Source organism: Plectropomus leopardus, chromosome 2 (assembly GCF_026936395.1).
Source record: "Plectropomus leopardus strain MGB_pleo_1.0 chromosome 2, ASM2693639v1, whole genome shotgun sequence".
Taxonomy (NCBI): Eukaryota; Metazoa; Chordata; class Actinopteri; order Perciformes; family Serranidae; genus Plectropomus; species Plectropomus leopardus.
In genome coordinates, this window is record NC_142177.1 from 24,176,283 (window position 1) to 24,202,315 (window position 26,033).

The following is a 26,033-nucleotide window of genomic DNA, read 5'->3' on the forward strand; positions in this document are numbered from 1 at the left end:
TAAAACATGCAAAAATGGCCAAAAAAAGCATATTATAGCATGTCGAAAAAAATTACCGAAGAAGCAAGGCTATAGTATGGCAAAAATGTCAAAAAATGACGTGTCATAGAAACAGCTTTAAACACCTCCAAACAGCATAAAATATCGTGCTGAGACACGCCCTAGCATTAAAACGTGCAAAAATGGCCAAAAACAGCATAATATAGCATGTCCATAAAATGACCAAAGAAGCAAGGCTATAGTATGGCAAAAATGTCAAAAAAGGACATGTCATAAAAACAGCTGAAAACACCTCCAAACAGCATAAAATAGCGTGCTGAGACACGCCATAGCATTAAAACGTGCAAAAATGGCTAAAAACAGCCTAATACACAATGTAAAAAAAAATGACCAAAGAAGCAAGGCTATAGTATGGCAAAAATGTCAAAAAATGACATGTCCCAAAAAGAGCTTTAAACACCTCCAAACAGCACAAAATAGCGTGCTGAGAAACGCCATAGCATTAAAACGTGCAAAAATGGCCAAAAACAGCATAATATAGCATGTACGTAAAATGACCAAAGAAGCAAGGCTATAGTATGGCAAATTTGTCAAAAAATGACGTGTCATAAAAACAGCTGAAAACACCTCAAAACAGCATAAAATAGCGTGCTGAGATACACCATAGCATTAAAACATGCAAAAATGGCCAAAAACACCATAATATAATTGTATGGCATAATAATATTATGGTATTATATAGGCAACAATGTCAAAGGGTCGTGGGGGGGCTGGAGCCAATTCCAGCTGTCATCGGGCGGAAGGCGGGGTACACCCTGGACAGGTTGCCAAACTATTGCAGGGTGACACACATAGACAGACAACCATACACACTCACAGTCACACCTACGGGCAATTGAGAGTAACTAATCAACCTGAGCTGCATGTCTTTGGACTGTGGGAGGAAGCCGGAGACCCCGCAGAGAACCCATGCAGACACAGGGAGAACATGCAAACTCTGCACAGAAGGGCCCCTGCCCACAGACCGAATCCCGCTCCTACCGGGTTTCGAACCAGGGACCCTCTTGCTGTGAGGCAAGAGTGCTAACCATGACGCATGGTTAGCACTGCACACCCGACACAGTGTGTACCAGCAAAGACAAGGCTATTCGGACCAAAATTATTTTATGAACCAGGCTGTAAACATGTTTATGTCTGTTGGAAAAGTGATACTTTGAATAAGGGGTGTATATGCAACTTCCTGGGCTTTCTAGGTAGACATTTGCTTGGGTTTCACCGGAATTGGACTTAAAAGCAGTGAATCTCAATCAGTGGGCCTTAGAGCACCATTAAGTGGGCTGTGGGTGGCGCGGTATTATCAAGTGGTCAGACTGAAACATTTTTTAAAATAATTTTACATATTTAAATGTGCTCAGTCAACCAGGACCTTATAATTCAAAATGTTGTGAAGCCTTTCTTCGTAGTATGAAAAGTAAAATGACTTATTTTGCATTAAAGTTCCCTGTCAATGTTTTATAAGGATATATTTTTCTATGACTATTACTGATGCATTAATGTCTGTTGCAATTTATTGCAGGTTTCAGCAAAGTCTTTTTTTTACTTGTTTCCCAGCCAATCCAAGAGAGGTTTATAAAGTCTTGGAATAAGATTGAGGAACTGAAATAACAATTTAAAATTGTTCTCAGTACATAAAACACTTCACCCTTATCATTCAAAATTAAGGAATGTTTTTTTTTTTAATGACAGGAATGCAATGTTTCATTAAGAGTTGTCTTGAATATAAATTCAACTTAAATAAGTACTTGTATCTATTTATATCCCGCCACTGGTTGTTCGATTGTAGCATCAGTTTTGTCCAGGAAATTTTGTACACATAAATGCTTCAAATGAACTGACTGCAGAATATTAAAATTGAAAAACTGGTTTAATAAAACATGTTTTTTAAAATACAATGAATACCTGTTGTCTTTCCTTGCATTCCTTACATGACATTTTTCAAGCATTAATTGGAAACAATATAATTGTCACAGTAGGCTTCTTCAGTGCAACAATAGTGAGGTTACATGTTAACAGTTCAACTAAATGCATAAGTTCCAGAATGGCTGCAACAAACAACTTTGTTGTTTGGTGTGTCAGTAAACACTGAAGAATGTGCAACATTTCTGTCAGTTATTTCATTAATTGATCTGGCCCTAAATAACAAAGCAAATCATGAACAATAAATAACTATATAACAGACCAGGTTCAGAATGAAAAACAAGCAATAAAACAAGTATGCAAATTTGAAATTTGCAAAAATGGTGTGCTCTGAGAGTAATACTTGGCCAAAAGCTCTGGAAGGCACACATTTGTGCTTTCTGTAAACGAAGCTCACAGAATTCGAGGTCTTTTAGAGTCCAAACAACAAGGTCACAGTTACAAAGATGTGTGTTTGTATTTGTGCATAGAAACAATGTGTTTTCTTGAATCGAACCTCATCATTGGACAACTCAAAGCAGAATTGTTTATCCTTTGTTTCAGCGGCCTGCTGGATGCTTTCTACAACACTGCACTCGATCATGTGAGTCGATGGCTGTATCACGTAGAGATGTTGCGAGGAACTGCAGAGGGCTGCACAGCTTCTGTTTACAGCGTGTAATATTACTCTATCCCAACAACATCCGTGCTATGCTGCAGCAGTGTATCAAGTAGTGGTGATAAGTCCTTAAGGTTGGCTGATGGAGTTTTCCTTTTTGATGCACGACTCCTTATAACTGGTGTAGAGGAGCATTCACTGATGCGCTGGTCAAGGGCCTTCTTTTGCAGAGCTGAAGAAGTGTAGCCAATCTTGTATTCCACTTCAGCATGGATCTTAAATTACTTGGCAGAACCCAGTATGCTGGCACATCTGTGACTGTTTTTGTTGATGATCACCCAGGACGTTAATGGGGGTTCACGCAACCTCTGAGTGCATAGCCTATGTACAAATACAAAGCAGTTATTTTGAGGAAAAAAAAACACAGAGTGGAAGTGTACTACCTCCACTTATAACATACAGTACATATACATTACACAACTAAGAATAATAAAGCTAGCTTTAAGAAAAATTGTAAGGTAAAGACGTTATTAGCATACCCTTGTTCAAAACGTCATAGTACAGTATGTCGACAAACATGACCCAAAAAAGTCATAGTGTACTATATTGTCAAAAATGACCCAACATGCCACAAAACGTCATAGCATAATATGCTGTCAAAAATCTGACCAAAAGGTCATAGTATAGTATGTCATAAAAAAAAATCTGCCTAAAATGTCATAGTATAGTATAGCACCAAAAACTTAATAGTATACTATGTCGTCCGAAATGGTAAAAACAAATCATAGTAAAAATCATAGTATGGTATGTCATTAAAAATAGCACCAAAAACATCATAGTATAGTATGTTGTCCAAAATGTCACCAAATACATCATCATATAGCATGTTCTCCCAAACTGGAAAACAAAGAGTCATAGTAAAGTATGTCATCCCAAATGTTAAAAAAAACAAACGTCACAATATGGTATGCCATACGAAATGCCAAGAAAACGTCATAGTATGTATGTTGTCTAAAATTGCGTCAAAAAAGTCATAGAATACTATGTTGTCCAAAATAGCACCAAAAAGCATCACACTATAGTATATGGTCAGAAACGCCACCAAAAACTCCAAAGTATACTATGTCGTCCAAAACGGTAAAAAAAACCAACTTAGTAGTAAACCATAGTAGTATGGTATGTCATCCAAACTGGCACCAAAAACTTAAAATTATATTATGTCCTCTGAAATGTTTTAAAGAACGTCATAGTATAGTATGTCGTCCGAAATAGAACCAAAAACATCATACTATATTATTACAAATGGCTCCAGATCATCACACAATAGCATGGTGTCCAAAAGAGCAAAAGAAAAAAAAAAAACGCATCATAGTATGGTGTATCATCAGAAATGGCACCAAGAATGTCATAGCATAGTATGCCGCCCGAAATTGCACGTAAAGTGCAAGTAAAATATGTCATCCAAATTGGCACCAAATCATACCAAAGTATGTGTTCTGAAATGGCACCAAAAACTTCATAGTCTACTATGTCGTCCAATAGGGTTACAAAAATGTCATAGTATGGTATGGCATCCAAAATGTCGTAGCATAGTATGTTGTCCGAAAACAGCAAAAAAAAAACAAAAAAAAAAAAAACATCATAGTATGGTATGTGATCCCAAATGTCAATAAAAACGTCATAGTATAGCATGTCGTCCCAAATGGCAACAAAAACTAGGGGTTGGGGAAAAAATCGATTCACATAAGAATCTTGATTATCATTTTTAACGATTCAGAATCGATTCAACGGTCCTAAATATCGATAACCAACTATATTTACTAAATATGGTCTATACTTCTTTCAAAAGTTCATTCATCTTAATAATTTTGAGACCGTTTGTCGGATCGTCTTACTTTTTTCGCCAGTGAAAGCTGCCGTTCAGAGGGATTTCTCGGATACGTCGTAGCTCTTTCAGAAGCCTCAGTGTCCAGCCTGGGAATACAGGTGTCTTTACGGGACCTTGTTCAATGAATCCATAATGACAGATCCGATATTGTGTGTCTTCCGTCCATATTTCGATGAGAAAAGTACGTTAGCGTTGATGTTAAACGCCATATTGTTTCCCATAGTTCCTTTAGAGTGAGGTCAGAGGTTTGTTTTGGTCTTGTCCACCAATCGGAAGACGATCAGACGTTATGTATCCGCTTACGTATGCCATACGTCATCTGGTTCAAACTGCACTGTGATTGACCTAATCCTGCTGTATCTATCGCTACGTGTGATTGGTAGCGCCTCGTGCATTAAATTAAAGCCTGGTAGCCCCTGTCACCATCATCATCATCATCATCATCATCATCATCATCATCATCGTAATACTAATAATACTAATACTACTAATAATACTAATAATAATAATGAGACAAGGGTAAATCAGGAGACACTGTATCAAGCAGCAGGGCCTCATATGGATGTAAACTCTGTGTGGACTGCAGGCAGAGCAGGCAGGAGAATCAGGCCCCTCTCTGGAGTGTGTCAGGAGTGTGATGTGGCCCTCTGCATCTTCACAGATAGGAGCTGCTTTGCAGAATGGCACAGATAATGGGATACACAAACAACTGCAAAGCAATAATGGGACTTTTTTTTTTAAGTGTGTCAATTTTTTAAACTATTATAATTACAAAAATTACCAAAAAGCTTGTACATAATAAAACCTCCATAATTTCATACACACTTTGCTTTCATAACATAATATGCCACTGGCAAAACAGACTGGAGTATTTCATGAAACTACACCTCCTATATTTTGAATCAGGACTTGATTTTGAACCGGAAATCGTTTTGAATTGACAGTACAGTGTTTAACATTGATTGTACCTATACACAGCAGTCAAGCAATGGCTTCTGCTGGGGTACGACAACACCACTTGCACAAACTACAAATGCAGAACTGCACTAATGTTACAAATAATAGAACCAGTATTCATAAGAATTATGGTGATTTGTTAAGTTTTTTCATGACAGCATCTTCATTTTGGTTGTTTTGGGCATTTGTTTGATTAGAAATAAACAGTCTTGGTTTTTAGAATGTGAACAATGTATTGCTAAATTTAGAGAATAAGTCATGGATGTATTCATCGCTATTGGTGTGGACGGCCCTTTACTCTTGCTGATCTTATAAAAGCACCACTTTTTCTTCAGACACCTTATCGCTGAAGTCAAATGAATATAGTGTGTGCAGCTCACGTTTTTATGTTATAAGAGGGTTACTAACAATTTATTTCACCCTGACACGTCTGCTTTCTCTGCCCTACTTTTACAGCTCTTTTCTGTTCTGAAACAGGCAGAGGCAGGACCGTCCTTCACCACACAGCTGTCAGGGTCTTGGCCCAGCATCAACTGCTTCCTTCAATGATTTTCTGTGTTGTCTTGTTCTCCTCTCTCTTTCTGAACTCCCTCTCATTCACTGGCTGTGGGGTCAGCAGGGTCAATATTTCTACAGGCTGCACCCAGCAGTCAGTTTCAAGACACATAAAAGAAGGTTAGAGACAAGTAAAGAAGACAGTTTGGAAAAAGTATTAGTATATTTTATGTTTCTTGATGTTGACTGTGAGTCACATTTGTGGGATTTTTAGAAATGTTTTCCTGCCATTTAACATTCTGTATTTTCAGATTCTCCTCAGTGACAGTTCATAAGGAAAACAGCAGCCACTGGCTACCATGACTGCTTATTCATTCCTTTCTCCACTTTAATGGCTGTTTATTTTAGGCCTTTTGGCATTGATGTTATTTTTATAGTATTTTATGGAGAAGCTTATCAGTACTTACAGCACATCAGGTTGTTATAAAACAGGGGTTACCTAGGGGTTTGAAACCATGGACATTAACTAATTTGTCATTTACTTCAGGCTGTGCTCCTTGATGTGTCTTGAGCAAATCTTTGGAGAAATCATCCTTTTATCTGAAGCTCCTTCAGTATGTTTAAGGCATATAGACAGAGACGAGGACAATAGTGCTGAAAACACATGATCCTCGGCTGCATTGACCTCCTCTGTGGGGCCTGGCCGTTGCTATTGTGCCTGAGCTACACTGAGTCCACGCCAGCTGGCTCAGGTCCCAGTCCTTCAGTCCTCTTCACTGAAGGACGAAGTGGATCTGTGCCAGAGAGAGCACACAGACGCACACTGACCACTGTGCTGGACACATAAACAGAGGGATGATGATGGACGGCACTGAGTAGCAGCAAGGGTAAGGACGAGAAAGTAGGAAAATGAACCGATGCCAGGAGTTGCTAAGACACTGTCCGCAATGATGGAGGGATGGGAGAGGAAGGGACGTTGGCACTGATGAAATAAAGACGGCATGCAAATGAAGGATGGATGGCGGGCCTGAAAGTGGGGCTGTGCTAGGAGGAGGCCATAACTATTGACTATTCTGCCAGCTTGTTAGAAGACAGATAGAAAAGCTGTACAAAAAGAACGGATGGATGGCTCAGTGGGCCAGAACGTCTGCACCGTTCCCAGGATCTGTTAACTGAGCCTGAGTGTCCTATTTGACCTGAATTTAAGATGTCTAAGTACAGCCAGTCGGTATCCGTCTGCCAAACCACTGATAAAAGCCTATTGACCGGGGGATTTACACTCAGAGATCGAAGTCACTTACTCACTCTCAGGCATGAGATATGGTGTCAGTGCAAGAGCTACTGACACTAATGCTGAGTGATAAATTTGAAATCTTTATCACAATATTAATCATTACACTGGTGGCGTGGCTCCAGGAAGTGCAGTGTCAGTCAGTACAGCACAAGTGAAATATATCAGACTGCTGGATGAAGAGGGGATTTATGTTCCCTTTAGGATTAACTGGAATAACTCTGGTGATCCTCTGACTTTTTCATGTAACACCATCAAAGTTTGAATATTTCCAATACTTCCATTTTTTTAATAAATGGAGTGCTGAAGTGATGACGTTTTTTTGTAGGCAGCCCAAGGCTAACATTGACCTAATTCCCTCAACAACAACAAGAGAAAAAAAAATGATTTTTTGATTGGCTTTTGGATTGTAGATAAAAAGATCTGTGGCAAAGAGATGAACACCACTTCTGTGATTTTTGAAGTGTCAAAAAAAAGCTAATGTTTAAGTTAACATTAGTCTATGAACGAACTACACCACAGTTGCATGACTTAATCATCACCATCATAAGAGGCAGTGAAGGCTGTGCTCGGCATGATGTTGTTTAATGCCCCAGACAACCTGTAGTCGGATTTCTCAACATGCGCGCAACCTTTTTTTAGGACATGTAAAAGCTTCAACAGACATGTTTTAGAACAAAATGTCAAAATCTCTGCAGCTTGTGTTAACTACAGTCATTGTTTCAGGCATTATACCAAAAACCCACTGTTGTATATATTCTGATTGTGTACATGTTTAACTATATTGTGTGCTTTTTTTATCTTAATATTGTTTGTCTTTAACTACTGTAGATATTGTATCTTCATATTGTATTTTTTAAAATTATTTTCGGATGTCTGTTATCATCAGGCAAAGGCCAACCGATGAAAATGAACACCCCAGCTAACTAGGGTAAATCGAAATTTAGATTAATTTATATTGTCCCTTCTTAAACAGATTACAGATTACAAACTGGACAGAGCAGTCTTTGCAGCTGACAAGGGACCTCTAAAAGTTTGTAACAGGTTTCTTTGTAGCTGACAGGAAGTAAGCAGGGACCAAAGCTGTTGCCCTAGCAACAGAATAGCAACAAAACAGTCCATTATCTATTGAACATTAGTATGTTAGCATGGTAATTATGACCATCAATTTGATAATGTTGTATTCCTCAAGGTCAAAATTTTCCACCAAAGGACCAACACCTGTTGAAATATTTTTCCCATTAAGGCACTGCACATTACACTGTACAAGAGACCCTACTACAGAGATCCACCAGCTGGAGTCAGGACTCACACCAAAAGTCCAGTATCTAACCTCCAAACAACTTCAACTAAAGAACGAAATGTATCAGTTAACAAACAGTTAGGTTCGTTTCAACAAGCCGGATTAACTGGTTTGCTGAGTGTGTCACCAGAGCTGCAACCCTTCCGTCCTTACACAGCAAAAGTCCGCCTATTAAGTGTCCCAAATAAATTAATAAATAACTGTGTATGTGCAACTCTTTTATATGTCCTCTTTTCTCTGCATCAGTTAGATGTCAGGTCTGACATTCAAAACACACAGTCACACACATTACTCGATAATCCACAGTTAAAGCACTGATGGTTAATCATTTATTGGAAAGATGATTAAACATAAAACCAAATTTTGAACTAGAGCGGCACTTGGAAAGCACAAACCTCCATCAAGATCAATAATCCAGTCTGTGATATACAAATATGTAACTGCAACCACTCTGCATGTCTGAATATATTTCCATTTGAACTTTACTACCATTCACTGGATTTTAAGATCTATGGCATTTATTCCACCAGGGCTAAATGCCCTCTATCACAATGTTAACAAATGAAAAATTATTCCTGTATTCACCACGTGATTCACATCTGCTTCAAAATGTTATAGGTTTTTCCTTGGCCTGTGCTACACCCTTCCACCACGTTTCATGAAAAGTAGTTTTTCTGCAATCCTGTTGACAAACTGACAAAACAGTTGAACTGAAAACTTAAGAAGGTATGGGGTGAGTAAGTGATAGACGGTAACTTTGTGCGTTCGTTTTGGCTCCCTTTATCTTCATTGGGAAACACTCGAAACAATCTGAATCCTTGTTTAAACAGCATTTCAGTAACTATATTTCTGTTTGTAACCACAGTAAATTTTGAAATTTAGTCACTGAATTTCTGTTGAAACAACATAGTTACTTAATAACCTTGATAGTAAAAAAAAAAAAACCTTTTCAGCCTAATTTAGCTCAGTTTTTACTGATGTTTAAATATTTTCTGAACTGAAAATCATGCTTACTTAGCAGAAAAGTTGCCCTTAATCCAAGAGCTGCACTTAGCAAATATTAGAGACTGACTTTCTGTGAGCTCTGTCTGAATCTTTACCCCCATGTGACATTCATCAGAGTGTAAATATATTTATTCTGATCTAAAATATTTCTGGGAGTTACAATCAGCTTTTCCATTCCCTCTCTATGACTGTGCTGTGTTCAAGTTTCTACCACAGATAAGAACTGGGGTGAACATCCTCCCTTTTCGTTTAGCTGTGGGAGTAACAGTGCCACACCTGAATGATAAATGTTGATGTCACTTTTCAACACTCAGTGATGGTCCACACTGGCAAATGTTTCAGTCTTTATGTAATAACAGGATATTTTACCCAACTACAAATATAAAGAGGAGGCTTAAAATTAATAGCTTTTTTTAAATCAGCCCACATGTTGATCTTGTGGCTTTTAAAGGTCAGACTCTCCGTTGCTGCGCTGACTGCTGCTGTTTTCTGTGGCTTGCTGCCAAACATCCCACCCTCTTCTTTATCTCACCTCCTCCTCATTCTCACTGTTTCTCTCCGCCCTTTACTTTCTCTGCACGCACTCATTTTTCACTGTAATCTGTGTTTAACAAAAAAAGCTGTAAATGTCACAGGAAAGAACAACCCACTTACATCTGAAAGCAGGTCATGTTTATCACATAATGCAACAATCACCACAGCCATATTACACTGAAATATTTAAGGAATTGTAACAAACTTTTTCACACTGAGGGTTAGATCTCTGATGTTGTGCTTTCCCTGCTTCCCCACAACTTCCTCTTTAAGTTGGGCTTTTGTTAACACTTCGGTTTGGTTTTGCAAAGGTATGCATATTTACGTGAGAAACATTAAATGCAAAGTCACTACATACTGTACATTCACATAAACACTGTGCTATACCTCAATGTATTTGACAGCCACAAACTCTAAGTTCCTCCTCAACCAGCTTAAACGTTAAAATAGTGATAACCAAATGATATAAGACCTTTTTGACATTGGTTATTTAACAAGTACTTTTACTCGTTTTAAAGTACATTTTGGTACTATTTTTTTTATATATTTGCTTGTGATTATATGGTAGTAAGTAAAAGGTTCTCAATACTTCGTCATCCAAAAGAGGAGAGAAAACTTCAGGGAAACTAGCAAGTGGAGGGGGCAATCGTCGCATCCCTTCTTCCTACCCTCCTACTTTCGGCACAGGCATCTTCAAACTCAGCCCTTATTTTGATCTCAAGAACACACCCGTAATGTTTCATGACTGCACCTTGCACCTTTGCAACATCATCGACATGACAAAAATCTGTCCACACACAGACATAGAGTGCATGGTCCTAAAACTCGGAAATGAGTTAGGAGCTTAAGCTTAAGAGGCTTTCACTTTCACTATCAGTTTAAACCCTATTGGATAATTTTGAAACATGTACATGTCTTAAAAAAGATGTTTGCTAACAAGTGGCTAAAAGAGACTATGAAGTACACAGCTTTACAGCCTCGTTGTTGTGGCAACGTTGAAGTCATGCGACGGTGGTGTAGTTTGTTTACAGCCTCTTTACGACTGTATTTATGTTTCAAAAAAATCACAAAACTGGTGTTCATTTGTGAAGATTATCTTGATTAACAAAACTTGAGGGCATCATAAACACTTCTTTAACACAGAGCTTTTTTTCTGCAATAATGTTAAATCCGATGGAAAAATCCCATTGGCTTTTTGTCGAAGGAACCAGGGTGACGCTAACCTCCGTTTTGACCTACAAATAAACGTCATCCCCGGAGCATTAAAAACACCTTGCAAAGTAAAATGTTAAAGATACAAATGTTTTCTGTGGTAGTTTCCTGTGTAATTGGTGTCTCCATGACCAAAGTTTCCCATTATCCCATTTCCCATTATCTCACACACACACACACACACACACACACACACACACACACACACACACACACACACAGTCTTCCAAGATACCAATAAGAGCCATCATGACTGGTAAAAACATTACCTCATTTGATTTTTTGTCATGTGAGGTGTGGACTTGTGTTTTAAACATTATGATAGGGGTGTCCGGTGACTGAGTGGATAAAGCTTATGCCCCATGAATGAAGACAGTATCCTCGCCGCGGCGGCTTCGGGTTCACCTCCCGCTCGTGGTCCTTTGCTGCTCCCCCTCTCTCTCCCCCTTTCACGCTTTTGATCTGTCCTATCTAATAAAGGCTAAAATGCCAAAAAAAAAAAAGAAAAAAGGAAACATCATTACAACAGTTAAAAATGAATTTGATATCTTTGCTTTATCTCCCCAAAACATACAACATCTAAAAACACAGATAAGGGTCAACAATGAAAACTATGACATTTTATATTGCTTATCATACGTATAAGCCAATGTGTAATTGTGTCTTTTGTTTTACTTTTAACAAGCTCATACTCGGACATTTCTTCCTTTTGAAGGACTTTTCATGTCTTGATTGTGTTTATTGAAATGGTTTCCTTTTGTTTGTTCAACTTTTGATGTTGTTTTGTGCCTTGCTCTGCCCTCTTCCTCCCTCAGTTGTTTTATGTTAAAAGCAGCAGGTCTGAATGTAACTGGCGAGAATAAGCTGATTGTGGAGCTTGGATCAGCCCAACCAGAACCTGGAGCAATATCCAAGACTCAACCTGGCCCTTCTCTACCTAATCTTAAATAATATAAATAAAAAATCATGGTAAAATATAACAAACAGATCCCATTTATACTGACCTCTCCATTTTAACTTGTGAGACAACTGCCTCAACCTGCAGAGTAAAGTACCAGCATAATTAAAAGCCTACATGAAACAAAGCAGCATGACTTAGTTACATATACTCCAGAGAGGCTTCATGATATAACTCAATTGTAAGACTAAACACGGTTACACCTTTAAATACCCCCTCCCTCCGCGCTAAGCTTTACTATCTGCGATTGCGCGTCAGCTCTCATTGGCTGTCGGTGATAATCGGTCAACAAGAGGACCGGAGGGAGGCAGCAGGGCGCAGGGCAGCATGTTTACAGCTACTTACAGCGCTAATTAGTTGTTCGGAACGATTAACTCGCTTTATTTGATTTGTTCGGTGACACTGAGCTCGTTTCGGGGCGGTCGTCGACAATGTTTTTGTGCCGCACGGGGAGGCTGTCTGCAGCGGCTCTGGATCAGGCTTTCAAGTGCTCGTTCCTCGTGCAAGTCAAAGCAAACAGACTGAGGGACGTCACTTTGACATTACGCAAGGGTAACACGTTTCAGCAATACCGGTGTTTTTGTGTAAACGTCGGGGGTTTCGATGCAACTCCTGCGCAGCTAGGGAAACAACAACCGGACCCACAACCCGTCCAGAGGCTGGACTCGTCGCGTGCTTTTGAGTGGGGACACTTAGACCGGGTGGCTACGATAGCTGTGAATCTCTCCAAGCGCGTGCAAAGTGAAGGCGGTAATGTAGATATTATCACGCAGCCGCTAGTGCATGCAAACAGGCGCCACGGCAGCAGAGGAGAGCTGGTTAGTAATGGTTTGTTTACAGGTGACTGGGGGGTTTCCAGCCGACTCTGCTCGACAGGGACAATGCAGACCAGAGCCTTATCCACGAAGAAGAGCGACGCCGGCGAGGAGCAGACAGCTAACAACAAAAGGGTAATTTAAACTATTCAGCTCAAGTGTTTATCTAACCCATTGAGGGGTTAATAAGAGCGCGCAGGTCCCAGCCTGTGTCCATACAGTGTTCAACTAGTGGGGGAAGCCCACATATGCGTCCTAGACCCGGTGGTTCCAGGGTTCAACCTCAAAAATCATAAAATATGAAAAAAGCTGCCTGACTGCCTGCCCGGGCCTCATCATGAAAGCAGGCAGGCTTGTTATACAACACTGCATGACGCGCTCAGCTGTGTGGGTTGTCTACATTTGCAGGGAATCCACAGTCGTCCATGCATAATTGATCTGTCTTCACAACTTGAATGTGAAGTAGGAAAAGTGTTTTCGCCGCTGAGAGAGCACATGCTGAGTCACGGTTTAACCTGCTCACAGAGACCTGACAGCTCAAACTGGTTGGGAAAGTCATCCTCCTTCATAGAGTCATAAGAGTGAGTCACTCTGTCCATTTATTTTGAGCACGATGGAAATTACATGAGCACTTTAGCGTGTTCCCTTTAAGTGGTGAGTCAGCACCTGTAATGAGAAAGAGCTGTAGATAAAAATGTGGGGGATCTTGACCTGCAATGAACAGTTCTTACTGCATAACAATCACTGTAATACTGGTTTACTCCTCAGTCTCATTGCACGATTTGACTTTAATGCTTTCTCTTAATTACATAATTATTTCTTTAGATAATTACAAAATTAAGAGTGGAAAGCAGTGGTTCCCAACTGGTGGGTTGCGGTCCAAAAGTGGGTCTCTTGTCCATTCTGAATGGACTGATAGTAATTCATTAATGTGTCAAGTTTTGAAAAAAACACATTGTTTTCGAAGTACAGTGAATTTCCAGCACAGAGCTTCTATTATGAAATGCCATTTCTGTTTATCTCTTTGTGCTTTAAGTCTAAAGTGTTGTTTACAATTTGTGTTAAAAATTGAATATATGGTCATTTACAATGTAGGGACCTTGAACTAATGACTAGGGGGACCTCTGGACCCCATTACTGGACTAGTTTGGAATCAATGCTCAAAAACCATATCAGCAGCTCAGAGAGGCTGTAATTAGGCATAGTGTTGCCTCGAAATAAATGCTAACACCAGCATGCTAACATGCTTACAGTTACATTACAAACATGCAAGCTGATGTTTATCAGGTCTGATGTTTGCCATGTTCACTGTCACCATTAGCATGCATTTGCCAATTAGCACATAGTACAGATGAGGCCGATGGAATCAGCTTTGAAGGGATGAGATTACAAAACAAAGTTTACAAATTTTAATCTGATGATGGTGTCAAAGGAAAATCTAGAAAAAATAACTGGTTGCATCATCTGAGCACTGTAAATCTCTGTACAAAATAGGCTTGGGTGGGATGTAAAACTTTCACCAAGGTACACGGTAGGCTGCATGACAGTGTAAGCGAGCAGCGGCAAAAAAAAAATTCCCTGAGACAGCAGCAAGGAGCAAGTTTTTGTTGTTTGTTTGTTGTAAAACAAAAAACAACATTATTGAACTTCCTACTTTTTATGACTTAAAACTTATGACTTCCCACACATGTGTCCACCACAGTCAAAACATCTGCTACATCTGCCACTACAAATAGATAGTTTATATATATATATATATATATATATATATATATATATATATATATATATATATATATGTACGTAGCATATACATTGGATTGATTTTAATATCATTAATTTACTTTTGTGCACTGTGCAACTGTAGTATCTAGAAAAATATAAGTATCAGAATGGGTTTTGGTATCAGCAGATACTCCACATGACATTACTTGGATTGGGATCAGAGGCAAAAAAACTTGATCGGGACGCCCCTACTACTGGTAGTATCTATTGTAGCCTCAAGCCTTTAGCCTCAAGCAGACATGAGCAGCAGGCTCCAGAGGTCTGAAAACTGAGCTCACTTCTTTCTAACTCTGCCCCCCAAGATTTTCATTTTCAGTGTTGTAGTCTTCAGCTACGATAAACACAACAATTTATCAGATTTCATGCAGCTCCTTGTGAGGTCACAAAATACAACTTATACAACTTTTTCTTGTTCAATTTGACTTTCTTTTCTTTTCAAGACCTGTCACTTTTTTAGCTTGTGCTTGAGCCCCTGACAGGCAGGATAAACCACTTTAACATTCCCCTCCCACTCAGTCTGTGTTTGTGTGCCACTGTGACTTTGCATGTGTTTTCCTGCCTCTGAAAAGCTGTTATCAGACACAGCAGTACCACTGTTCCCCTCCTATACACCCTCCCAGTCACAACTCCCCTCGGCCGTTCACTCACATGACCCTTCCACGCTGCTGCCTGCCTTTACTTTTGAGTTCGGCCTGACTTGCCTCTGAAAGGCAAAAGGCCTGCTCCCTCGCCCACTCTGGCCTTTCTATTGTCCATTGTTGGCATGCCACTGAATACGTCACCGAGACTTCACCCAGGAGGGCTTGGAACAAAATTTAGCACGACAGATTGCAGGGAAGAGAAAAGATCAGCGTGTTTTTCTCCTGCTCTCTTCTTCGTTGTTACCGTCCTCGTGATTAATTGTCTGACTCAGGCTTACAAAGAAAGACAGTCTGAAGCAGAAAGTCAGCGCAGCAAAACAAGCATGCAGGGATATGAATGAAAGTAATTGTATGTTAGGGTAAATGGGAGTGAATGGATAGTAGCTAAGTCTGCCTTTCACAGTGGCCAACTTCTAGAAACAGCCCAATTTCTGTCTAACGACCACATAGTTAACTCTACACAGGTTTATCACACATTTTAACCAACGAATTTAGAATGTTATCATGGCTTTTCCATAATATTTTACCCTGTTTCTATGAGTTTATTTAGGGGTTTTAAAAGGAGTAAGCCTCGCCAGTAAAACAGCCATTAATACAAGCTGTATTTACAGATTAGTAAACAGTCAGCACCTCCTAACTTCAGTCAATCATTAGACATTTCACCCACCAACTGGCTTCTTAAGCCAATAGATCAGACTAGAACCAAAGATCCCGCTGTTGTCAATGCTTGGTTTGTATCCATTTTCTTGTTAAACTTATGTCACATAGATATGTCTACTTATTGTTTTGCGATCTGCCTGAACCTGAGCAGAGCATACACTATACCCTGATAAATTTATGTTGATTGCCGTCATGTCATGACTGTACTGCAGAGGCCTCACACGCAAGCAAACATTAGCTATCCATTACTGGTAACAGCATCATGTATCTCTGACAGTAAATATCCATGTATCTTATGTGACTCAAATCTCAAGCCTTTGTTAACCCGCTACACAACAGCTTTGAAGCATTTTCCTGTTACTTTCCTGATTTGACAGCATGTCTCTTTCTCACAAAAGGGGGTGCGAAGTTGGCAACGATGTGATGCTGGTCTGGTCTACGTGTATCTACTGACAGATTTGATTCCAGTAATGTTCCAGTTGTTGCACAGCTCTAGATTTTAACAAGGAATGTTTTTTTGCATAATGTTAGAAATGTTTTGGGAATTTTATAAACATATTTTAAAAAATAGCTAAAACAGTGTATTTAAAACTTTTCCAAAACATCGTTATTTCCAAACCATTCCCATGCCTTGAAAACAGTTTTTCTAATTTCATAACTTCTCCAGGAATTTAATGACCGTGGGAACCCTGTGTAAATGTCACTGAAGGCCTTGCAGCACTCAGCAAGTTTGAACTTGCAGTTGAACACGTCAAAATTATAAATCAAGATAATAATAACTTCAAATCACCGTAATAAGTTCTGAATGGAGAACAACTGTGCAGTAAAAATTCACTTTAACACATATTTTAGCTATGTAACTGCAAATTTCAATACAGTGCTTTAGCCCTTCAGTCCAAAATTTAGAGTTTTACATATGCAACATATCATATCCTTTATATTGTATATTTAAATTACATGTGTGTAATGTGCCCTATTTTAATTTCTTAGGATATAAAGTTACTTTTTTAATGCATATAATCACCATAGTTGTTTCTGTATTCTTTCATCTGCACATTTCTGCATAATTATCAGGAGCATCATGCTCAGGCACACATTTTCCATCAGCCTACATTTTGTCCTCATCACTTTAAGTTGACCTTGACTTGAAAGTCTACTATAATAAGAAATTGGCAGTTAAAGAGGCCACTGCAGTATTCTTTGTTATTACCAAGTTGCCTCAGCTTTGTAGGCGCAAAGTCAATATTATGTCTAATAACAGATTGATTACATACAGGCTCAAGCTACTTCCTGTTTACTCAGGGGAGCACTGTGTTTCCTCTCGATATGAATATATATTTGAATAACTCGACTTCAGCTGGAACCACCGGACACAGTGTCCTCCTAACAGCTGCACTTTTTACTGTTTCAATTTCAGTTTAACAACCGTCATCATCAAAAAGACAAAAACAGTAGACAGTAAAGCTGAAATTATTTTTCCTCCAGTATCCTCAATCACAATCAAAACCTCTGATTAACCTGAAACGGCTCAATAAAATATATTTAGCTGTAACTGCATTATGACAGCAGCCTAACTTTGTGTCCGAAGCACTGGTATTAAAAAAATGAATGTTTGGTCACATATTTGGTCTTGTTTACTCATACTTTTGTCAGATATTTCCTAATTGAAGTCATAATTTTATTTTAACACAGGGCTACTATTGGGCAGCTCTCTGTGGGTTGAAATGTTTAGGAATGCTGCATTTCTGTGTGATTCTGGCACTAATGTTATTACATCGGGATATTTACCCTCGGTGACGGACATGCCGCCTGGTTGGGAATCCTCGGAAATGTGTCAAATAAATGGCATAGTTGGAATTTAAGCCCATGTTGTGTAGGAAGATGTTTCCGTATATTGCTGGTGTTTCTACCCTAATTTGAGTAATCATTTTACAGACATTTCTAGCAGCACTGTTGTAATCTGTCTTTGTGAAATGAAGCTACATTTTGGACTGTTTTTTCTCTCCATTTTAATTCCTGATGGAAAGCTTCCAGCAGTGTAGACACGTGAGTTTGACGGTGTTGTTTTGCAATGCACAACTGTCAGAAAAGCATACTGGCATCAATAACAGGAACTGATAAGCTCAGAGGCAACCTGTTCTCAACTTGAACTGGTTCTTGATTCCCATCTTGAATTACAACCCTATTTACACTAATGTCCCTTAGTTTTACAGTGTCCCTTATACCCAGTAACTTCTAAAATAAGGTATAGCATTTAATAAGTCACTTTTAAAAGTCAAGCTGGTCTGTGGTTTATGTTGCAATTAGGGCTCTGGTCAAAGCTAAATATAACTAATATATAAATGAAGTTTGAAGAGATAAAGAGGTGTTTTTTTATCAATATGCTGCCAAAAGGAGTACATTGTATTGCCTTAAAAAGTAGTTTGCAGTTTCACACAGTTTTTATCACACACAGTGTCAGGACACTGATTTAATAAGTGCCCGAGAAATCAACAGAAACAAATCAACATTATAATTACATTTTGAGGAAGGGATGTGATGAAAGTTTTGCACACATGACAACAGTTTTAGGCCAAATGATCACAAACATTGTTATTCAACTCAGTACTAAAAACATTCTGTACTTAAAGTGAGTTTCCCCTTTTATCAAATTGTAAAGCCTTGCATCTTTACTTTATTTTAACACTTTGTGAGCCCCTATATGATACAGGTGGGAGGATTTTATTTTATTTACATGCTGTAGTGTCAACAAACCGCACGCTTTCTCTCTTTCTATGAGTTCCTGCTTCTTAAGCTGCTCCGTGAGTCACGTCTACACCATCAATGCTCCATTACAGTCTGTTTTCTTTTTTTTTTTGGGTGTGTTTTAGTTCACTACACCGTTTCATAGCCAGCACACACTGGAGTGACCTGCCTGCTCCCTGCTACATGCCAGACAGCCAGATAGTGTCTGGTGCTTGTTCATGTGTCTGGAAGTCACAAACACAGAGTAATGTGTGTGTTTATACACTTATGAGAGGCTCTTTGTGTTTGTGTGTGTGTGTGTAAGAGAGAGTGAATGACTTTGTGTGTGTGTGTGTGTGTGTGTGTGTGTGTGAGAAAGAAAGGGTTAGTGACAATGTGAATTACCTAAACCACACAGCAGCAGTCAGTGTTTAATCAGCTGACTCAGGTGCAAGATGAACAAAGGAAGTATGTAAAGGTCCAGGCTTTGTTTGACCTATTTGTGTGACCTAAACTTTGACCTAGATGATGCACAAATTCCTAGCACACAGAGTTTCTTCAATATTTTGATGATGCATGCATTTCTGTTTCCGACCTAAAAATAAAAAAAGGATGTTTGTCAAAGGTCAGTTTGAACAAAAAGTCTTCAATATGCATCTTTGTTTAGTGACTCTGCGGGGCATCAGGAAATGGAAATTCTGGACCTGTTTTAAGATAAACATGCTGCAGTTGTGGTATTTGTTTTGAAATGCATTTAGCACGCAGGGTGGCTCTGTACGATAAAGCAAAGGCAAATAGCAGTATTGTTGACATTTAAGGTCAAAGGGTGATTTGGATTTTTCCATACTTACTGCGCCTGTAAATGGTATTAAAGTAGAAACGAACAGCTTTTTGACCGTTTAACTGTCAGCGCCGCTGTTGCAAAGACAACAGGATCGCTGTCTGTTGTCCTCAGAGCCTAGCAACTACCACTTCTCCAGTTACCTCGGTTATTCCACCATCTGCCGTTTCTGCCACTGGAGTTAGTAACAGCAAAGAACTCTTATATAACTGGTGATTACGGAGGAAAACAAAAATGCTATCCTCCTGTTTTAACTATGCAATGGCTGACACTTTTCCACTTGCTGTTAATCAAGCCTTCATTTTCCTGGGAGATTGTGCCCGTTGTCAGACAGAACTGAATCTTGAAACAGGGCTTATAGAGAACTAATCTAAACCCAAAAGGTTTCTTGTATTATTGCCATGACATTGTGCAGTCAACATTTACTTCATAATGATGAGTTAAAACAAAAAACTATTTCCACTTTTAGTCAAGTCAAGAGTAATAGATGAATTTCAGGCCTTTGTGTCACCAATCATACCCACAAACAAACACTGTCAACTCATGTCAAGTAGATATTAAAGAAAATAACTGATTGGTTGGTTGAGCTTTTCTGCCTCGTGTGTTAAAATTAAAAAAAAAAAAATTCAAGAACCGTGATATCAGCTCAACCAGAAGTGAAAGACTCCGTCTTGTCAGTTTTGTAGTTTGAGGGAGCTCTTGGAATACTAAAATGAAAAGTTTCACAATTTTGTATGCCAAGTGGAAACTGTCCCCACAGTTTTAATCCACCTCCTCTTCACGATTCATATCTTGTCTCCGTCTTTGTCAGGATGTCTTCTTTCAGACACGTTCTGTTCTGGTGCTTCCTACAGAACCATGGATTGATTCTCAATTCATCCTCCACTTTCATTTTGTCCTGATCGCTCCCACCAATTCTGCTCTCTCTCTCTCTCTCTTGTTGTCCAGGATGAGCAACATTCAAAAGAGGCCTCCGCTGCCTCCTCATCTACAGCGAAGGCCCCGGGGGAGCCGGAGCCAGAGGAAGGAAAACCAAACAAGACGCAGCAGCTGAAGAAAGTCTTTAAAGAGTATGGAGCGGTGGGAGTTTGCTTTCACATCGGGATCTCCCTCATGTCCCTGGGAATGTTCTACCTCCTTATATCCAGGTGACTAACCATCAAATTATTGCGTTTTATACAGGTGGGGGACCAGTGCCAACATATCGTAGGTCCTATCAGCATTTTTTAAGCCCAGATGCACCAAACCGACATCAGAGAACTAGTAGCAATGACAGCCCCATGCTGTGTCGCCTCACGTTGCCTGTGTCCCTGTTGAAAAGTTGCCAAGACTAAAAGCAACAGCCAACTAGCACGTACGGCACCAATCGTCATTCAAGAAGGCAAACTGAAAGATGCTAGTTAGCCTGTTAATACATTAACAACCAAATCCAGAGTTGAAGGAACAAAGCATATTTTTAGTGTACCATGAACAGTAACATAAACCATCAGGAAACATGTCTGCTAAAGAGAAGATCCCTCTGTTTACAACAAGCCAAATTCCACACTGACTGTGTACAGCCTAAAGCTTAAGGTAACATGTTCTGAAAAACTCCCTAAATATTATGAAAATATAAGAAATCACTGACTGAAAAGCAGGCTTAAGGGAAAGGAAACTACAAGCGTGTCAAAATGCAAGACTACAACACAATACAAAATAACTGGAAATTACCAAACATCTCTTACTAATATTATCTAGCAGTGTGAGAGCATCAGAGTGTAACATTTCATATAAACCTAAAAGATGTGCACAGGAAATTACTGACCCGTGGGCTGCTTTTACACAGAGGAATGCAAAATGTCTGGTGCAAATTGGCAGAAAATGGGACCTGTTATATGAGAGAAAGCAAAATGCGGGCTCTTGAGAATGTCCACTCAGTCGGCCACATTATTCCAGCCCTGCTGTTATTGAAATGCTACTACTGGCTGAGTCAGACCCTAAAATCTTGCTGAATAAAACATGAGTTCATTTTCTCATCTTGCAAGCATTTCTTTTAGACATGTAATTTTACAACAACACATGCAGAATTAAAAATCTTTGACACTTCATTCATCTATCTTATAAAATTGGTATTCTTCTATTGATGGTGACAGACAGTGAAAGCCAAACACTAAAACCTTAGTTCTTGCCAAAATATAAGTCCAGACAGTTTTCAGGCCATTGTCTGTCTGTGTGGCCACATACCAGGGGCTTGAATACCACAGAGACTTGGCAGGGATTATCTGACAGCTCAGACATTTCCTCGCATAGCTGATAATGACCCTTGATCCGAAAAAAACTGACTGTAACAACCACTGAGCATTATCACTGTGAGGCCACAGAGACCAGGCATGTGGCCTGCTAATGCAGTGCTGTGTGCTGGGTAAACAGTTGCCAGGGTGCAGATGGATCCTTATATTTAGCTGACTGAAGTTTCTGAGTGCAACAGAGCTGTTAATGTGTGTGTGTGTGTGTGTGTGTGTGTGTGTGTGTGTGTGTGAGAAAGAGAGAGAGATGCTATATTGATTGAAGCAGCTCTAAGCCTAATGTTAGCACATTCTTTACATATTTATTTCTAAAAATAGCCCAGCTGAAATAGCCACGACTCTACAAAACCGTCTTATTTGGGTGGTTTCACACACTCTTAGACAGGGGGGCCTCTTATGCCAGAGGCATCATTTGTAAATGGCACAAAAGGCTACAAAATATACAATTATACACCTGTCTGTATTGAACACAACTCCCTCTGGTGGAGATACAGGTTGAACTGCATGTGCAACCACTCAAGCAAAACTGGAAGAGGTTGTTTACTTTGTATTTAATTTGCTGAAATCCTCGAGGATGCAACCAGCCAGTAGCAAAGGTTTGGAGGTAGCAAAAAGAAGTTGTTGCAGTATGAGGTGGCAAGGATTTTTTTTTTTTTAGGATCTAAAGCACCCGCAAGTATAAATGTTTTCCTCAGATGTTTTGTGTAAATGTTTGCTTTGGGTTTGTGGATCATAGTAACACATATAATGGCCCCTAGAGATTTACATTGTTGTTGATGAGTTGCATGAGTGCAAGGTGGGTTTATATAGCTGAAAATGTCCAATGTCTATTATTATTATAATTATTATTGTGTGTTTATTCTCAATATGGAACTTTTTCTAAATTTTTTTCAAAATTTTGAAATTGTTTTGAATGCAGATTTAAAAAGAAAATCTAATTAATAATAATTAATTACAACAAATTATTTATTATTATTATTATCATTATGTTTATATTCTCAATATGCAAGATTTTTATGCATTACTTTTTTAAATGCTTTTTTTGTTGAGTGTATTTTAAATTAATTTTTAAAATTAACTTTGTTAAATGTCTTGTATTGTATATTTAATTGTTCTAACTTTATTTTATCATATTGATTTTTCTTTTGTAATTAAGGGGTAAAGTTGACGTGAATATAACACACACACACACACACACACAAACATACACATTGAGGAGGGCATATCCTGAAGCGTCTGCGTGCGTGCATAGAGGACTGTTACCAATCATTTAAAACAAAGAAAAATCTAAGAAGAAAATGCTTGAGTGATTGCCTAACATGAATTCTATGTATTTCTAACTAGTTTTCTGTGTCATCCATCTCCCCAGTGGGATCGATATGGCAGCTGTGCTGTGCAAAGTGGGCTTCAGCGAAGCAGTTGTTCGGTCAAAAATGGCAGCAGGGACAAGCACGTTCGTCTTGGCCTACGCCATCCACAAGCTCTTTGCTCCAGTGCGCATAAGCATCACTCTGGTGTCCGTGCCTCTCATCGTGCGCTACTTCAGAAAGACTGGTCTTTTTAAACCGCCTACACCTGCACCCTGATGACCCTCCTCTGCTCCTCTGCCACCTCATCAAGCAACAAACACCCTGACTGTTAATAGCCATAATTAAAAATGCCTGTACATGTCCTTACTCATTTGCCTTCGTCTAGAAATGCCTCATTGTTTCTGAGTTGTCATTGTGAATTCAGGTGAAACATTGCGTTCATTAGTTCCAGCTGCAGTAGAGTCAAAGTATTCAGTTGTGTTACTGTACGATTAAAACGTCTGAAGAGTAATGGCTCTCTGAAAAACACCAGTGTTTGGAGACTTAATGTGTGTGCATTCCAAAAAGCAGAAACAAAGGTTGAAAAAGCTCAAATATTTATTTACAATCAGAGGTATGATCAGGTATTTTAAGCTCTTTCAGTGGGCAGGTTTGTCTATTAATGCTGTGAAGGTCCCCTGTGGGGATAAGTGGAAAAAGCTGATCTCTCCTCCACTGCTCCCTGTTAGCTGACTAGGTCATGTTCTGGTGTTATATGAATCAGCAGAATAATTCAGGTTCTCTGTCTCCTACCTCGCTCCTCTCTCTATCCTTTCCTCTCCTTTCTCTCCCACATTGTTTTCATATTCTGCTGTTGTTTTGCTTCCCTGCTATTTTTTCTCCTCAACACCTCTCCTGGCATTCATTTTCTTCCCCTCACATCCTTTTGCTGTTCCTCTACCTTTTTTTCCTCTCTCCTCTCTCCCTGTTGTTCTTTAATATTGCAAATGCCACTGCCCAAGCAGTAATGTCAAGTACATTAATCCTCGAGTGAAGCTGATAGTAGTTTATTGCGAGCATTGGATGAAGAATGTTGGATTGTGAGGGTTTTTTCTGATTTAGTGGGCTGTATTTAACTATTAAAAAGGAAATTTCTGTTTTACATTTGTGTTTTTGTTATAAAACACCATCACACACAGTGGTCCCCAACCTTTTTCCTTAAGACACATTAATCCATCATTGAGTTAACTAACCACCCTTAAATAAGTGACATTTTTTATGGGTATATCATATAAATAAAAAATAACAGTAAAGAATAACTGATAAACTGAGCAATTAGCCTAAAGAGTCACCACAATTACTGCAGGAAGTTTGTGTGAAACAAGCGATTTGGATAAATTTCAAATAGACTGTTACCTATTTAATATTTTCCTGGTATTTTTAAGAACTTTTTATCCAGTTTTCTGTCTGTATTACGTTGTTGTTGTTTTTTTCAATCATACATACTTAATAGGCTTCTTCAGTGTTGTCTTGTCCTTGACACATTCCTGCCATATCGTTATTTTAGCTGTTTGGTTGTTTTAACCGTGTACTTTTATAATGCAGGACAAGGCTGTTAATTAAAATGAGGGCTCCAAATATAGCTTGTGTTCAGGTCTTTGCCGTGCCCTTAGAGTTAGAATTTTTTAAAGAAGTTTATATCTTGAATAATAATCTAAACTTTAGAAAAATTTGCTTTTAGTTTTCTTCACAGAAATAAAAGAAATGCTGAGAAACAGGCCTGGCAGTGACAGCAGGGTCGATTCCAGCCTTGGCCCCTTTGCTACATGTAGCAATATATAGACCCTTTTTGTGTTTGTGTGTGTTAGGACCCCCAGGCTGGGGACCAGTGAACTCTCACAGTAGAGGCTTTCAGAGGTTTTAAGTATAGCCCCGTTTACACTGCCTGTTCAAGGCAGAAGTATTGCATCATTACTCCGTCTGCTGTTCTGTATATAAGGTGCAATCGCCTAATGGGGGACAGAGTTGTCTCACCTTTGAGCTGACACGGCACCGAAATGGCATCTATGTAAGTCGGACAGCTGGCAGGACAGGACCATGGACAGGACAGATGTGACGTTGTTGAAATGTTATGCATGCTACCCACCATGGGAGATTTAAAAAACAGCAGTTAGCAGCTAATTTAAAGAGCAAGAAAAGCAGCCATAAATGTCTGCATGTTGAGAAAACATTGAGACTGAGGAGCTCACTACCCTCCAAGCAGAAGACAAGATCCACCAACATATAAGAGAGACAATAAATGATTGTTATAGCCATGCAATGCCATTGTTGTTGTTTAGAAAGTGCTGCTGAAACTATTTCATATCACACTAGGACCGACGCTGCGGTCCTATGCCCATCATGCCTCTTTTGACATGACGCTTTTATTCCACAATGCCGACATGCTGTCTAAAATCACACACAGGAGCAGCAAGATGCTGCAGTTATTTGTTTTGTTGTATAAATGCAAAGACGGTGCAAAGAAGGGCTTATAATTATGTCATAGCATTACTTTTCGACCTGTTATATGAGGAGGTGCAACATCTAGTTGCACTTTTCCTTTCCTACCACACTGGGGAGCTCCTGAACTACAAATACAGAGCTGCTCTTCCTCCACTCCTCTGATACAACCGCATCACAGAGGTCTCATCTCTCATAAGATTGAATGTCTTTGTACTCTCATTGTCTTCAAGATGGATACCAGCATTATGTCACAAGACAGAACATCAGTCCTTA

General features: G+C 39.2%; 1 protein-coding gene and 1 long non-coding RNA gene across 3 annotated transcripts in view; one reads left to right on the forward strand and one right to left on the reverse strand.

Moving 5' to 3' along the window:
• Positions 1-1,905: 1,905 nt before the first annotated feature.
• The window catches only part of LOC148190216 (uncharacterized), a 64,204-nt gene continuing 40,076 nt past the window's right edge, over positions 1,906-26,033 (reverse strand). Inside the window, exon 2 of the long non-coding RNA XR_015778987.1 lies at positions 1,906-2,956. This is a non-coding gene — a long non-coding RNA (uncharacterized LOC148190216). The remainder of the gene's footprint in view (positions 2,957-26,033) is intronic.
• On the forward strand, positions 12,505-24,420 carry mims2 (mitochondrial inner membrane scaffold 2). 2 transcript variants are annotated; one of them, XM_042511386.2, is made up of 4 exons: positions 12,505-12,968; positions 13,059-13,168; positions 20,633-20,832; positions 23,339-24,420. In XM_042511386.2, the coding sequence occupies exons 1-4, from the start codon at positions 12,650-12,652 to the stop codon at positions 23,553-23,555; spliced, it is 846 nt and encodes a 281-aa protein (XP_042367320.1). In that variant the 5' UTR covers positions 12,505-12,649; the 3' UTR covers positions 23,556-24,420. The 2 variants fall into 2 exon arrangements, with proteins under 2 accessions (XP_042367320.1, XP_042367312.1); XM_042511378.2 differs by having other exon boundaries at positions 12,505-13,168.

Excerpts from the sequence above, each read along its gene's own strand:
- mims2 (XM_042511378.2), top strand. The coding sequence starts at position 12,650 with ATGTTTTTGTGCCGCACGGGGAGGCTGTCTGCAGCGGCTCTGGATCAG. Across the intron at positions 13,169-20,632 it reads AGACAGCTAACAACAAAAGG|GATGAGCAACATTCAAAAGA; the intron begins GTAATTTAAACT and ends CTTGTTGTCCAG. Across the intron at positions 20,833-23,338 it reads TTCTACCTCCTTATATCCAG|TGGGATCGATATGGCAGCTG; the intron begins GTGACTAACCAT and ends CCATCTCCCCAG.